At 46.5% G+C, this 16,354-nt stretch overlaps 1 protein-coding gene across 3 annotated transcripts in view; it reads left to right on the forward strand.

The window, feature by feature from the left end:
• Positions 1–16,354, forward strand: part of CIB4 (calcium and integrin binding family member 4) — a 52,109-nt gene that overhangs the window by 24,574 nt on the left and 11,181 nt on the right. For all 3 annotated transcript variants that reach the window (XM_045447461.1, XM_045447462.1, XM_045447463.1), the window contains exon 4: positions 14,919–15,060. In XM_045447461.1, the coding sequence (XP_045303417.1) occupies positions 14,919–15,060 (142 nt within the window). The remainder of the gene's footprint in view (positions 1–14,918; positions 15,061–16,354) is intronic.

The raw sequence follows: 16,354 nt of genomic DNA on the forward strand, positions 1-16,354 counted from the left end.
TGGCACAATATGTGACGTGCAATAAATGTTTAATGAGCACCGGTTTCCCCCGCGGGCCCAAGGGGAAATGTGGATAAGTCATGGTGCCCAGAGGTCTGGGCCCGTAGTAGGCACTTAATGAATGCCTAAGTAATGACGAGCCGTGCTGGCTGGGCCCTCAGCCGCCAAGGACAGCCTGCTGTGGTTGGGGTAACGTTCCCGGGATGAAGGGGAAAGTGAAGGAGAGGAAGTTGGGGGCTTCGAAAGGCCAATAATCCCAACGATCAGGGACCGAAAGGGTCCAGGGCCTCTGAGTCGCTTCGGTTTGGACTTTGTGATGTTTAAAGGATCACTGAGCATCGCAGAGGGAGAGTAGCCGCTACCGGGCTGGGGGGCGAGCCCATTTCGGTTTCTATCGGTTGATGCAGAGTGAGTGACGAGATACAGCAACTGCTGTTGCTTAGATGTGTTGATAAAAGAGAGACTGTTGTCTCCGGACAAAGATATACATTCTGCAGAGTTCACAGAGGAACATGTTCCCAGGGGGCCCTGGGGTGGGTGGCCCCAAACAGCTGCAAAGCAGCCCCCACACTCTGAGAGCCCCCGCTGCTTACAGACAGGAAGGCTGCTTATAAACAGCAGGCCGGAACCGGGCGGGCCGAGGGGCAACAACACGCAGCCTGCCCTCCCGTGAGAAGCCGGGGAGCTCAGCTCCGGCCAGCTCCCCGAGCGTCTCGGGCCTGGTCTGCCCTGGGTGACCTCATTGCGTCAGTCACCGTGTCCTGCTTTGCACAAAGTGCCCTTCGAGTACAGGTACAGGCCGTTTTTATATTGGTTCTTTGGAACTTTGTTTGCATTTTCCACAGAAAAACGGATAAACTCTTGTTAAGTTCCCAGCCTGAACCACAGGTTGACGCCACTCACGGTGCAGCCTCGTTCAAGTAGAGGGACCCGTCCTGCTGCGATTGCAGAACGTGGAGCCCTAAGTACCTGGGGGCCTTCCTGCCCCGGAAAACCCAGCTGACTTGGCTGTGAGCCACCTTCCCTCTGATACGATGCCCTGTGAGAGAGCAGAGCTCCCCCCCCCCATTCTTCTCTTCCCCTTCCCCTCCTCCTCCTCCTCCTCTTTCTTCTTGGAAGGAGAGGGCTTGCAAGGACAAAGGGCTCTGATGTCTCCCTTTATGCTTATGTCCCTTCTCCTTCCATCTCCATGCACATGTGCTTCACTTCTTATTTACCCAACAAAATCCTTGACCTCTTCACTGATTTCCACTCCACTCACGCCGACCACTGTATGGATTTTGGTTGGCACTGCTGAAGGGGCAGGTAGGTCCCAGGAAGGGTACCATCTTGAATCATTTGCATCCACTGCCTTTCCCCCCCACCCCCCGCCCCCGCCCCTCTCTCCCATCTGTCCCCCTCACTCTCCACAGCCTAGAGGGCCTTTGGGGGCCCCTGCTTCTCCCTCTCCCTCTCTCCACCCAGACCTCCTGGAGCACAGGGTCCCACTTACACGACCCCCCTCCCCAGATGCCAGCTGCTTTAGTATCAAGAGCAATTTTTTTTTTCTCATTATCTTAGTAATTCAACAAAACAGCGAAGCTACAGGATTGAACTAGAGAGTCGTTCGTTCAACACCAGCGCTTTATTTGGTACTCCGGGAGGAGTGGTTTTCATCAGAAGGTCTAAGGCAGTAAATGGAAACATTTCCGAAATAAATCTGGCAGAAATTGGAAGAGGGAAGTGAGAGGGAAAGCAGCTGAAGGACACGTTTGCAGGAGCGACAGTTTGCCACGGGTGGAATTGACCATGTGCGGCCAGAGTTCAGATAAGGGAGGGCCCCCGTGGGGTGGGGGCGATGGACCCCACCTGCCTCTGCAGGGGCTGTCCTGTGGGATGGATGGGAGCGGAGGGAAGCGAGAGGGAGGCAAAGGAAGTTTGTGAGGTATTCGTGCAAAGCAAATGTTTGCCAGCTGGGCATCGGCCCTGGGGTGAGGCTGGAGGCTGCCTGTGCTGCCCACCACTTCCCCATTTGGCCCCCATCCCCACCCACGTCTTTGTTGGCTGGGCATGCTGTGTCCTGGAGGGGACACGGTGGGGGCGGGCCGCATCTGATGTCGTGCCTCTGTCATTGATAAGCACTGTGACTTTGACAGGGTCACTTAGTGTAGTCTAAGGATCCGCGCCATGAAAGCCACCTGGGCAGCTTGTTAAGATACGGATTCTTGGGTCCTGCTGTGGCAGGAACTGATTCACCAAGCCTCTGATGGGGTAATGAGTGCAAGTTCTGGTGACAGGTACCTGTGGGTTCAGACGCAAAGCCAGTGGGTGTGTTAAGCATCTTGGTGAGTCTCTAGCCAGCCCCCCTCGCACCCAGCTTCTCCTCAGACTGCTCTCCCTTGAGTCCCCTGGAGATGTCGCACAGAGGTGAGGCCTCTGGCCACAGTCAGCAGTGCCCCTGAGGAAATGTTGGGCCACGGGCATCCCCTGGAGCCAGAACTAACGTTTCCACTCCCCATCGGCAGGCAGGGTGAGCTCCGGGCAACATGTAGGCCCAGGTGACATCTTTGCTTGGGAGCTCAAAGTGTATAAGGGCGCCTGGGTGGCCTAGGCGGTTAAGTGTCCGACTCTTGGTTTCAGCTCAGGTCACGATCTCGCGATGGTGTGATCGAGCCGCACATCAGGCTCCATGCTGGGCGTGGAGCCTGCTTAAGATTCTGTCTGTCTCTCTCTCTCTCTCTCTCTCTCTGTCTCTGCCTCTCTCTCCCTCTGCCCCTCTCCCCAGCTCTCTATCTCAAAAAAATTTTCTCAGCTCTGCCAGGGCCTAGGGGTGCTGGCGATCCTGGTGTAGGGGATGGTGAAGTTGGGGGGCTTACTAATTGAAGCTAATGCTTATTGAGGTCCCGCCAGGAGCAGTTGTTCTGCAAACATGAGCCCATTCGATCCCTATAAAACCCCATGAGCAAAATTACGATTCTGCCCATTTTACATACGGGAGGTGGAGGGGGCCCATGGTCTGCCCAAAGTCACGCAGCTGGTTTTGTTGTGGCTCTTGTTACCCAGGGATGTGATGTGTTGTTTGGCTTCTAGAGTTGATCTTGAGCTGTTAAAAAGGAGGTGGCGGGATGTACGGATGTGAATAGACATTCGTCTATAAAATGGCTAAGTCCGTCTTTCCTGTAATAAGTGTTGGTAAACCAGTGAGGGACAACTGGTCTTTTTGGCTCCCTTTTTTTTTTTTTTTTTCCTTTCTTGCTTGGGCAAGTTGCACTTGAGATTGTATAAACCTCAGAAGCTGCAAGATACCAAAATCTTACAGATGTCAAACAAAATTATTCTACTGGCTTTTTAGAGTCAGTCTGACTCCGGAGCCTGTGCTCCTTCCGTTCCCCACCTCGAGTGCCCCACAGCACGATGCCAGGCCCCTGGGCCACCCCGAAAACAATGCAGTTCCCCAAACTCCTCTGGGGTGGCAGGTAGCTCTTCTGGAAGTTTCCTCGGGGCAGTGGCAGGTACCTGTGGGCCTGAAATCTGGGGAGAGATGGGGCTGGTGGGCCTGAGCCAGGTTTAAGCCACGTGGTCCCATGGATGTTTAATAATATTGAACATTTTTTTACTGCCTTTCTCCCCTGTTTGTTCTTGCAGTGATCTGCCTCCAGCTGCCGGCAGGACACATCCTCAGCCTGTCCCTGCCAACCCATCTGTCACTAGGAGACAGCTCCCATACGGGCCTCTCTGTTTTTAGACTTCAGGAAGGTTGAACATCTAAAATGCAGAGACTGTCCCTTTTTTATAAACAAAGTCCTGGCCAACTTAAGAGTGCGTTCACCTAAGCGCATCGCCCATCCCTCACGCTCTCTGTCCCCGACTCCCCTTAAATGGAAATGTCAGGCTGCTCTCCACCTGGTGAGGATCATACAGACCAGTGTGGGCCTTTGAGAGGCTGGAGGGTCCAGGTTAAGCCCCACGGTTGCTCTCTCCTACAGAACGTTTTTATCCATCCGGCTGAAACCTGGCCCGGCTGGAAGGGGAGGGAGGGGCTTCAGGCCATGGGGAGAAGGAAGGGGACCCTGCTGCCTGGCCTGGTTTCCTCATCCCCGCCCCAGAGTCCCACCATATCTTGCTCCCTGCCTGATGTGGCCTTGGCTCCTGTCCTTTCTCTGTCTCCTGGCTGGTTTCTCTTTCCGGGCCCTTTGTCTACCCTACCTTGTAGCAACACTACTCTGTCCAGGCTCTTGTCATTTTACTTGTACTTGATTCAGATACTTCTATCCCTCGCCCCCGCTGTTTCTGAACGGACTTATTTGAGTGCCTGGGTGGAGTCCCATAAAGGACGGAGGTGGCATCTCCCATCACTTGGGGGGTCCCGGAACTTGCTCAGTGCCCACTGTGCGGTGACTCACCTTATGCATTTGCTCCAAGGACTTGAAGTTCAGGTCACGAGCTTTGTGCCTTTGTGTCCCTAGCTGAGAAGCCATATCCTCAAGCTCTATTGGTTTGTTCTCTGATCGACTGCCAACTCTCAGGGGCCTGGGACTCAGGGTAATGCCTCAAACCCCACCTGCTTTGTGTGTGCAGAAATATGAATGTGAGATATTGTCTTGGAAAAAAAATTAATTAAATACCCAATGGAGTCAAGAGCAGCGGTGCAGACAAAGCATTGAATTAGGAGTGTGAATTCTTCTTCCCTGGGCTTTCCTCTCTTTGTAAAACAGAGTGGTGATGTGTATCCTGCCATCTGCCTGCGAGATAGGCACAGCCCAGATCAGTGACTTGCACACAGTAGGTGCTCACCCGTGCTGGGTTTGAGAGCTGACTGAACAACTTCAACTCAACACTGCCACCTGCTGGCAGAGTTACTCTCGTGCTGAAGGGTGACCCGGTTCAGACCCAGATCTAGGAATTCCTCCGGGGCAATGGGATGGAAGGAAGAGAAGCCGTCTGTGAAGGGACATCCAACTTGTCCATTCTCAGTCCAGCCCAGAAGCTCTATCCACTCGTGGCTTCCAAGCACTGCCTCTGGTGACAAGCTCCTTCATGTCCTCAGCGGCCACCTTCTTGGGGCAAGTGGCCCAGGAGCACGGGGTTAGAATGGGCTCCACCTGATAGACCTGGAATCTCTGACTCCCTTTTCCTCCAGTGACCAACTCCAACTCTTGGGTGAAGGGCCTTTTTATCCCATTTACATGGATATTTAAGTCCTTTATTTTCTGATATAAACATCAAATGCTGTTAATTTCCTTGTACACAGTGCTTGTACCAAATACCACAGGTATTGATATATTGTGTCTTCATTTTCATTTAGATCAAATCATTTCCTGAATTCCCTTGTGATTTCTCTGACTTTGGGGGTTTTCAAGGTATCTTTCGGTTACTGATTTCTAATTTAATTTTGTTGCGGTCAGAGATCATATTCTGTATGATTTAAATCTTTTAAAATTTATTGAGACTTCCTTTATAACCTAAAATGTGATCTATCTTGGTAAATGTGCCAAGCGCACTTGAGAAAAATGTGTATTGTACTGTGTAAGGTGGCGTGCTCTGTAAAATGTTGAGTAACACAAGTTGGTTGATAGCCTTTTATATCCTTAATGATTTTTTGGTCTATTGTTCTACCAACTATTGACAGAAGGATATTGAAATCTCTAGCTATATATATGGATATGTCTCTTTGAAAAGGATTTAAATATTTTTTTGGTGTTTGTTTGTTTATTTATTTATTTGTATGAAATTTATTGTCAAATTGGTTTCCATTCAATACCCAGTGCTCATCCCAACAGGTGCCCTCCTCAGTGCCCATCACCCACTTTCCCCTCTACCCCACCCCCCATCAACCCTCAGTTTGTTCTCTGTATTTAAGAGTCTCTTATGGTTTGGCTCCCTCCCTCTCTAACTTTTTTTTTTCTTCCCCTCCCCCATGGTCTTCTGTTAAGTTTCTCAGGATCCACGTAAGAGTGAAAGCATATGGTATCTGTCTTTCTCTGTATGGTGTTTATTTATTTTTGAGAGAGAGAGACAGAGCATGAACAGGGGAGGGGCAGAGAGAGAGGGAGACACAGAATCTGAAGCAGCTCCAGGCTCCGAGCTGTCAGCACAGAGCCCGACACGGGGCTTGAACTCATGAACCGTGAGATCATGACCTGAGCCGAAGTCGGACCGACTGAGCCACCCAGGAGCCCTGAAAAAGATTTAAAATGAGAAAAAGTTCTTTTGTATTTACTCACATATTTATCATTTCTGGTGTTCTTCATTCCTTTGTGTAGATCCAAGTTTCCTTCTGCTGTTTTCCTTCTTCCTGAAGGACTTCCTTTAATCTTTTTGTAGCTCTGGTCTGCGGATGAATTCTCTCTGCTTTTGTTGGCCTGGGAAGAACAAGTCTTTTGCCTTTAAGTTTGAAGGATATTTTTGTTGGGTATAGAATAATAGGATGAGAGCCTTTTTTTCTTTCTTTCTCTCAGAGTTAAAGCTATTGCTCTCTATATTTTGGATTGCCTAGTTTCCTTTTTATCTTTGTTCCCCTATATGTATGTATTCCACCCTAATGATAAATTAAAATTGGTGGGACGTGGCTAACTAATGACAAACTTTATTTACATTTTACCAGTTTTCTCATTTATGTCCTTTATCTGTTCCAGTAGCCACTCCAGGCTCCCACACTGCCTTCAGTCTCCCCTCATCTGTGACAGATTCTCAGTCTTGTCTTTCATGATTTTTTGGAGAGCACCAGCCAGGTGTTTTAGTAGAACCTCCCTCAGCTTGGGTCTGTCACCTGTGTTCTCTTGATTAGACGGGGGTTATGGATTTGTGCAATGAATACCACAGAGGTGAAGTGCCCTTCTCATCACAGCGTATCAGGGAAGACATAATATCAACATGACCTATTACTGGTAATGTTAACCTTGATCACTTAATCAAGGTGTTGTTTCTAGGTTTCTCCACTGTAAAGTTACTTAGTAGATGGAGCCAGAAAATACACGTATGTATATTAACTCATATATACCACACACCAGTATTTCTGTGTATGTATATATATACCGATACCCATGAATTCATACTGATTTCTCTGACTAACCCAGCACCACATCCAGACTTCCCCTCTTGCTTATTTGTAACTTCTTTTGACAGTGAGACACTTGGGTCCTACTATCTGTTCTTTATTTACCTGTTTGCTCAACCCCAGTATCCATGTAGTTTCAGAATGGTTAACCCTCCCCCCGTGTGAAAAAAATTTGCTAGCTAGAGCACAGTGTTGGTTTGTGGGTTTTTTTTTTTTTTTTTTTTTTAGACTTATGTACTCAGTCAAACCACCGTTTCCCGAAGTCATTTGGTCAGCCCCTCCCTCCCAATTCCTTTTGGTGAGGTTTTGTCTTACGCTTGTAATACAGTCACTTTCACTTATCGTGGTCTCCATGTCATTCTAGGTTTACTAGCATCCTGGGTCTTTAAAACTTTTTAAATTTTTTGTTCACATCCTATAAACTTCACCCATTGTGGGGTATGTGGTTCTATGGGTTTAAACAAATGCATAGGGGGGTGGACCTGCCCCTGCAGTGTCACCATACGGAACAATTCCATCACCTGAAAAATTTCCTTGTGAGGCCCCTTTGTAGTTAACTCCGTCCCCTCCCCCAACTACTGACAACCACTCATCTGTTTTTCATCCCTATAGTTTTGCATTTTCCCGGATGTCATACAAATGGACTTATACGATGCATAGTCTTTTGGATCCGACTTCTTTTACTTAGCAAAACACATCTAAGAATTGTCTACGTTGTTGCACGAATCAACATGCAACAGAGTTGACTAACAGAATCGACATGCAGGAATTGACTAGTTAGCTCCTATCTATTGCTAAGAAGTAGTCTCATGTATGGATAATCTAGACTTTGTTTATCCAGTCACCTGTTGAAGTACCTATCACTTGCTGTGGCTTACCTTTTTGCTCTTTTAATGATGTCTTTTGAATAACATAAATTCTTGATTTTAATATACTCCAATTCATGGATTTTTTTCCCTTCATGATTAATGCTTTTTGTATATTGGTAAAGAATTTTTGCCTCAAGGTTATGAAAACGTTCTCCTGCTTTTGTCTCCAAGTTTTACTATTGGTTTTCCGCCTTAGATCTATGATCAATCTGGAATTGACTTTTGCGTATGGTGTGAGGTAGAAATCAACCCAGCGCCAATTATTGAATAGACTCTCCTTTCTCCCACTCTGTAGCCATGTGATCTTTGTGATAAATCAAGTAGCCCAATATGTGTGGGTCTGTTTCCACAATTTTTATTATGGCCATTGGTCTGTCTCTCCTTGTACCAGTACCACACTGTATTGATTACTAAAGCTATAGCAAGATGTTGATTCATATAAGTGCTTCAACCTTCTTCCTCTTCTTCAGAAATGTTTTGGCTGTTCTTCATCTTTTGCATTTCCATATAAAGTTTAGAATCAGCTTGTCAATTTCTACAAAAACACCAGCTGGAAGATTTTAACTAGCATTGCATTAACTCTGCAGATCAATTTGGGAAGAATCAATATCTTAGTAATATTGAGTCTGCCACTCCATAAATATGGTTTATCTGAGGGAATCTAAAAAAAATTTTTTTTAAATGTTTATTTACTTTTGAAAGACAGAGAGAGACAAGAGCGCATGCAAGAGTGGGGCGGAGAGAGAGGGGGACACAGAATCCAAAGCAGGCCCCAGGCTCTGAGCCATCAGCACAGAACCCAACGCGCGGCTTGAACTTGTGAACCGTGAGATCATGACCGGAGCCAAAGTCGGGCGCCCAACCGACTGAGCCACCCAGATGCCCCTAAGGGAAGTTTTTAAAGGCACTAAAATACAAAAGATTTGTTACACCCTTCTCCTGGGACTTGGTGTTTGCTCACCCAATCTTGCACAGATATGAGGAGTCTGTGTCAGTAACCTCAGGCCTCCACACAAGACCCAGAAGGGACTGGCATCTTCTGTACCCCTCCCAGCAGACACCTCCCTCTACTCCCTTCCTTGACACATGCTTTACATCTGTTTAAAATCTAAAAACTACACACATTCATCGGGTACTTTTAACAAGTATTGATAGCAGGCAAAATGAACAAAAATGAAGCCTTATTCAAAACCAACAGACACCAAAAATTAAGAAAGTTTAATTAGCCATGAGAAGTTCTACATGAAATACTACTATTTGGTCTTTTTTTCCCCCTAAAAAACAAGCTCTTGAAAATAAAACTTCATCAGTGACGTCACTGTTGAGTCACTAGCGTATTTTTGTGTGAATTTTTTCCAGCAACGGTAAAAAGCTCCTTTTGACTGTGTGCTACTTGGAGAAATGGTGAGGAGATATTTTTAAACTAAGTCCAAATATTTTCCTTCTGATTTTCATCTTCAAATCAAATCTCTTGTTCAATAACTTTGAGAAGATCTTTTAAAAATTTTTAGTTTTTTTGGCAAGGACTGCAATCTTTTTATTGTCAACAAACTGTAGTTTCTGTTTCCAAAAAAAAAAAAATCCCCAGCATTTGGGGTTTATTTTCATCTTTTTTAGTTTTGTCATGCATCGATGGAGATCGCACTACTGAGTTACCTGTATAAATTTCTATGCTGACATGTTTATGTTCCCTTGTTCAGAAGGCCTTCGCACTGGGGTACGTGTTATTCTTGAAACGAAGGCATTGCTTTGTCAAATGTCATCTTCTTCCTCCTTGGGAGTATTGGCGGCTTCTAAATGAGTGTGAAATTTAATACAGACTGCAACTCTCTAGATAGATCCCAAGATTCATTGGTTCAGATTTCAGACTTTTAAAGTAATAGCAACACAAATCTGAAACACAGTAAACTGGAACTATGATCACTCAAGAGGCTTGCTCCTCTCCCGCCTCTTCCCAGCTGTTCTGTCTGCTGGTGGCTGGGCTGGACCCAAGGACGCCGGCTGAACTGGCGCTCAGCTCAGGGTGGAGAGCAGGGAGAGGTATGGGCCTCTCCTGGACGCTCAGAAACCATCCCTGCAGCACTAAGAGCATCCCTTTGCAGAGAGCTGCAGGCGTGATGAGGACATGTCGCCACAGGGGAAGTCTGTGCCCTGGGATCATCCCTGGGAAGGGATGAGGCAGGGAACCTGGGAGAGGGGGAAGCTGCCATTGCTGGAACAGAGACAGGCCAGGGACACCCTCCTGGCAGGTGCCCGCCGGGTCTCGCAGAGGACGTACCAGCCACCCGTTGGTCTCGGGGCCCAGAAACAGCTCTGGTGACGCCTGGCCCTGTGTGTCATCTGCCCTGCCATCCTCTCTGGAACAGCATCCCCCACCCCTCACTCTGGCACCTCCACCACGCCCCAGCCTGCCAGCTCCCTGTTAACTTCACCTCCTGTCGGCTCCACTGTGTTTGCTCTCACTGTCCTCCTCTAGGGCTGCTAACGGGACGGCCACCATGGCCCCTCCCGGCTAGCCGGCAAGACGTGGAGCTCTCACAGTCAGGTGCCATGACTTTGACTTCAGGCTAGCCTCCGTTTGGCATTCTGTGTCAAAAATGTGTGTGTGTGTGTGTGTGTGTGTGTGTGTGTGTGTGTGTGTTATATTAAAGTAAGACTTTTAAGAGGTTCTAGTTGCAAGGACTTTTATGTTTTAAAGGTCACATGTTCTGCCTCGTCGTTACCTTTTCTTTTATGTTTATTTGCCACAGGGGCCCATAGTGGAAACAGTGCTGGACTCAGAATTGGGTCCTAGGCTGAGTGACCTTGGGTAAGTCACTCCTTCAACTCTGGGGACTCTTTTCCACGTCCATGATTTATGAGGGGATTAGACTAGACCAGAGATCACTAGCTATTTTTAATCATGCCTCCCCAGCACTTAAAAAATGGGGTTGCACACCTGTAATATGTGTGTATCCCAACCCTATGCCTTTACTATGACACCAGTATGTTACAACAGAAACATGCAAAACAAAAAATTTAAAAGCTAAGGGCGCCTGGATGGCTCAGTCAGTCGGGCGTCCAACTTGGGCTCAGGTCATGATCTCGTGGTCTGTGAGTTCAAGCCCTGCGTCGGGCTCTGTGCCGACAGCTCGGAGACTGGAGGCTGCTTCGGATTCTGTGTCTCCCTCTCTCTCTGCCCCTCCCCCGCTCATGCTCTGTCTCTCTCTCTCTCAAAAATAAACATAAAAAAAAATTTAAAAATTTAAAAGCTAATTATTTTATCAACGAAATAAACATAAAATATCTTAAAAACAAATGCCCCTTTCATTTGTACAACAAAATTTCCTCCTCTCATAATTGTATTGTTTGCTTATAATTAATAATCATGGGGTGAGGGCAAGCAACGTGGTTGGATAAGCTTCATTATTCTTTAAAATCTTGCTTTAACACTTGGAGATGGAATCATTTGGGGGTCTGGTTCTAGTTGAGTTTATTTTTAGTGGCTGTCACAGCTGATCCAAAGAGAAGAAATGTATCATTGGCCGCCTGTATCAAATTATGGCACTCATTTTCAATCCCATCCACCAATTAAAGGCCTTTTATTGAAATTAAGCTAGTAGATGTCCATCTTCCCTCATGCCAGTCAGTGGCTCTTAGAAGCTAATTGGAAAACACTGCATTTTTATATTTTTAACAAATGGACCCGAAATCCACTGACGCTTTCCATTTGGATGGTTTTCAAACAGATTAGAAAAGTCTGTTTCTAATATGTTCAAGTACACAGATAGAAGCATTATTTTAGGTGACTCCACATGTTTTCAACAACAAAAATCTGATGTTCAAAACATTCTCTCCAAAGCAGGAGTTTTTTTGGAAAAGCAAGGACTTTTCTCACTCCCTGTTAAAATGAGTCACCTCTACCTTGAAGATTCAGAAGAATTTGAGCTCATTTTTCGGTGGATATCTGCCAACAATCCCTTGTCATCATAAAACGCTCAGCGAATTTGGAATGTTTGCCTTTTTGTACAAGAAACACATATAATTCCTCTTAAAGTTTGATGGCTATTTTAAGTGTTCTGCCAGGAGATGGCCAGCAAACCTCTATGTGGTTCAAAAGATTTTCAAAGCCACTTCCCTTCTGATCACAAATCACGGTGTATGTTTTACTGTGTTTTAAACTCTTTTTAAAAAAACGAACCACACGATGCATCCTGTAGCACTTTGTGTACTCCCAGACTTAACCTCTTGACTGTGGTAGCCTGCAGGAAGTTTTGCAGGGCATTGGTTTTGCATGTGGCCATCCCTGAACCCTTACCCAGAATCCTTTTCATCACGGAGCAGCCACTCCATCAGTGATTGCGCTCAGACGGTTTTTCCCATCACTGGTGTTTTCATTAAAGAAGTAATGTACTGTTCAGTCAATATCGCCTCTTTCCGTTAGTGGCTCACAGAAATGTAGTTCTTTATGTATTTCATTATTGAAACCGAATCTAGGAAAACCATGTTAGAAACATCTGTACTTTCCTTCAACTACTTAGCAAACTTCCCACAGTGTGAAATTTGTTCTAATGCTTATTTCGCTACATCTTCAGCAATATTTTCCCCACATCTTCCGAAAGTCTTTGCAGTCAACACATTGCGTTCTATGTCTTATTCTGGCTACCTCCCCCCTTCCCCCACTACCACACCGTCTCCTTCCCAATCTTCTTTATAAGACAAGGTGTAAGGTGTGTGTGTGTGTGTGTGTGTGTGTGTGTGTGTGTGTGACAGTCACGTGACGTGGATCTAAGAGGGAGTGGATTGGCTTCCTGGCAACCATCTCCCCTCCCCCATCACTCCCAGAAAAGCCAAGTCCTGAAGGTGGGCCCCCAGGGAAGGGAAGATTGGTATCTCACTCCCTGGCTGGATGTATGTTTAGGCTCAATGCTTGCTGCTCTGCCTTGCCCCTGTCTGAGCACAGGAAATGAGAATTGAAGCCGGGGCTTCAGTTATGTCTGACTCGATTCTCACCATTTCAACTACCAAATAAAGAGGAACTTGTATTTTAAGTAGCAGAGGTTCCGCTCTGACATTTTCTGGTTTGATCACCACACTTGCATTGCAAGAATTATCTTGGATTGTCATTTCTTTGCAGGAATCTTGTTAAGCCACCATTTGCAAGAGTTAATTGAGTTAAAATTTGGCAAAGTAATTTGTGAAGCCACTTAGCTAGATACACGTGACCTGGAACACATCACAGTGGAGAGCCCTTATCGGCATCCATCTGAGGCCATCGCAATAAGCTTTTCAGGGAGTGGGGGTGTTGAAGTGAAAGGGTGAAGGAAGCAGACACTGCAAGAGTTTGTTTGGAGGTTCTAGCAAGGTAGCTGGGATTCTCCAGATTCTCCTGGCCCCTGGTCGCTCCTGGGACATACGTATGTATATACAGGTGAGACTAACCCTGTCACCTAGGGACCTTATTCACAACGCATTTTCCTAGATACGGTAGTTTGCTAAAGCTGCGGTGACAAAGTACCACCACTGTGTGGCTTAAACAATAGAAGTTTATTGTCTCCCAGTTCTAGAGGCTAGAAGGCTGAGATCAAAGTGTCTGCAGCGTGTGTTTTTTCAGAGGACTGTGAGGAAAAATCTGTCCCATGCCTTTCTCCTGACTTCTGGTGGCGTGCTGGCAATGTCCGGCATTCCTTGACTTGTAGATGCCTCACCCCAATATCTGCCTTCCTCTGCACATGGTGGTCTCCTCGAGTGTGTGTCTTTGTGTCCAAATTTCCCCTTTTACTGAGGACACAAGTCATATTGGATTAGAGGCCCACCCTAGTTCATATGCCCTCATCTTAACTAATTATATCTATAAGACCCTGTTTCCAAGTGAGGTGACTTTCTGAGATACTGGGGGTTAAGACTTCAACATACCAATTTAGGGGAAGACACTATCCATCCATAATGCTGGGCTACATCCCAGGCTTTCTAAAATGGGATATCTGAGGGTGGGAGCTCACAATTCGTGTTCTTAACAAGGACTTTAGATACCTCGCTTGCTCACAAAAGCTTGAGAGCTACATGGCCACCTGAGGTGACACAGAATGTTCTCCCTCTCATCTGAAATACATAGGAATACCAAATAAAACTAAACCATAGATTTTTTTTTTACATTCATTCATTTTTGAAAGGCAGAGAGAGACAGAGCGAATGGGGGAGGGGCAGAGAGAGAGGGAGACCCAGAAACAGAAGCAGGCTCCAGGCTCCGGGCTGTCAGGACAGAGCCCGACGCGGGGCTCGAACTCACGAACCGTGAGATCATGACCTGAGCCGAAGTCAGATGCTTCACCGACTGAGCCACCCAGGGACCCCTAAACCATAGATTTCAACGTGGAGCTCAGTTCAAAAGAAATGAAAAAGAAATTTTCATGTGTTGTAAATGGGGAAATCAAAACCAGATGGATACGCATTGGCTGTTGCTGGAAAAACCCTAAGGAGAGTTCAACAAGCATACAGGCTGGGGCTGGGGCTCAACTGTCCTTGAGGGAGGTAATAGGCCCATTGGGTGCTTGAGGCAGAGGAACTAATCCATTTGCATGCAGCTTGGAGCCTTGAAGAGGTATCTTGTCAGTGACTAGAACAATCAACCAGAGATTTGTTTCAACTAATTAAAAATTGGGCACAGTTGGCCGTTCAGATCTACTATGTGAACTCACAGAAAGAATCAAATAGCTTTCTTGGCTGAGGTGCATCTAAGGAAAAAGAATCTGGGTCGGTTGAGGGGAGGGATCGGGGTCCTTTTAGAACACTACAGCAAAGTTGGGATCTGATAAGACCTGGCAGCAGGCAAGGAGAGTTTAGAACAGCCAGGACCGGGCCACTGAGCAACTGGGGGAAAGGAGCCCAGGTAAGTGGAAATGAATTGGGCAAACAGAAAGTGGAGGACGGTGCCCAAGAGGAATTTGCTGTGCTTGTGATAGATATGTGAGGGCCAGGGAGGCATGAACCTGATCCCGACAGGCCTCCTCACTCCTCTTCCTCCTTCCCTGCAGGTCAACCCTTTTAGAGACCGAATCTGCAAAGTGTTCTCCCACGATGATGTGTTCTCCTTTGAGGATGTCCTGGGTATGGCATCTGTTTTCAGTGAGCAGGCTTGCCCCAGCCTGAAGATCGAGTATGCCTTTCGCATCTACGGTGGGTGACTTAGTGGTGGTGGTGGTGGGGGAGAAGCACCATAGAGTAGACATCACTCTGGAATCCATCAACCTCAATTCATTGGTGGGATGATGTTCATTGGGATTCACTTGGGCGTTTATGGGTATTATCATCTTTCCTGAATACTATAACATGGTTGTGAATTACTACTTCAATGGATAGATGGATGCCCTCCCCTCCATGCCATCAGAGTCAAACGGAGTCATTGGTGTTGATATTTCATGGTAGCAGTGTGGACAGGCCAAAGAGAGAGAGAGAGAGAGAGAGATTGAGGACTACATATGGGTATGAAGGAGCTATGCTTGTTTGGCAGGAATTGAGAGACTTGAACACCAGAACTAGCTCAGCCACTGAATGGCTGGGAAGTATTGGGCAAATTGCTTCACCTTTCTAGGCCTCAGTTTCATCGGCTTTAAAACGAGGTGTTTGAGAAAGATCATCTCTGAGGTCCTATGACATTTTTTGGTCTCTGGTTTTGTCTGGGGTAGCCATAAAGCACTGCCAGAGTTCTGCTTGTCAGCAGACTTATATGCCCTTAGCACAACTGAGATGGCTGGAATTCTCAAGAGAAATTAAAAGGAAAGAAACAAAGAGATCTGAGAAGTCTTCAAACAGACCATGTGCAAGGCTTTAAGCTCATGTGGCAACTCCTTGGTCCCAAAGGACTTGAACATTCAGGCTGGCGCAGTTTGGCATTTCCTCTGTCTCTCTTTCCTGCCAGGTCCTCCTTGTCTCCACACAGTGGACACCGTCTTATTCTTGCTTTGCCCAAGTGGACTTGGATAAAATGGGGTGGAGGAGGAGTTTTAAGCCTGATGGACCTGTGAGGGCTCAGGTTTCTCACCTGTAAAAAGTAATCAGTGATATTTTTGTATCTCCTATGTCCTCAGGCTTAGTATCCAATAAACTCCAATGAAGTCACAGATTTTCCTGTTGAGAATAGCTGAGTAAGTTCCTACCATACTGTCACTTCCACAGATAGCATCTATAAACTCAAAAACTACATATAAAAATCAACTACCTGATGGCACTAGAAAGTTACCAGAGGCAGAGAGTTGACACTTGGAAGGAGGAAATGGTACTGGATGGTCCTCTCCCTCACTCTTTTCAAACTTCTTTAGCCTAAAGGTGGGCTTCAGTGAGGGGCATCATGCAGGACTGATAGAAACCCTAAATTTTTTCTGACTTGAAGAATCAGAGAGTTTGGGGCACTTTTCCCCTGGAAAGTGCAAATAGGGAGAGTTCACGAACGAAAGCGAGAGAAAGGACCTCT

The sequence above is a fragment of the Leopardus geoffroyi genome, chromosome A3 (genome assembly GCF_018350155.1).
Source record: "Leopardus geoffroyi isolate Oge1 chromosome A3, O.geoffroyi_Oge1_pat1.0, whole genome shotgun sequence".
Lineage (NCBI taxonomy): Eukaryota > Metazoa > Chordata > Mammalia > Carnivora > Felidae > Leopardus > Leopardus geoffroyi.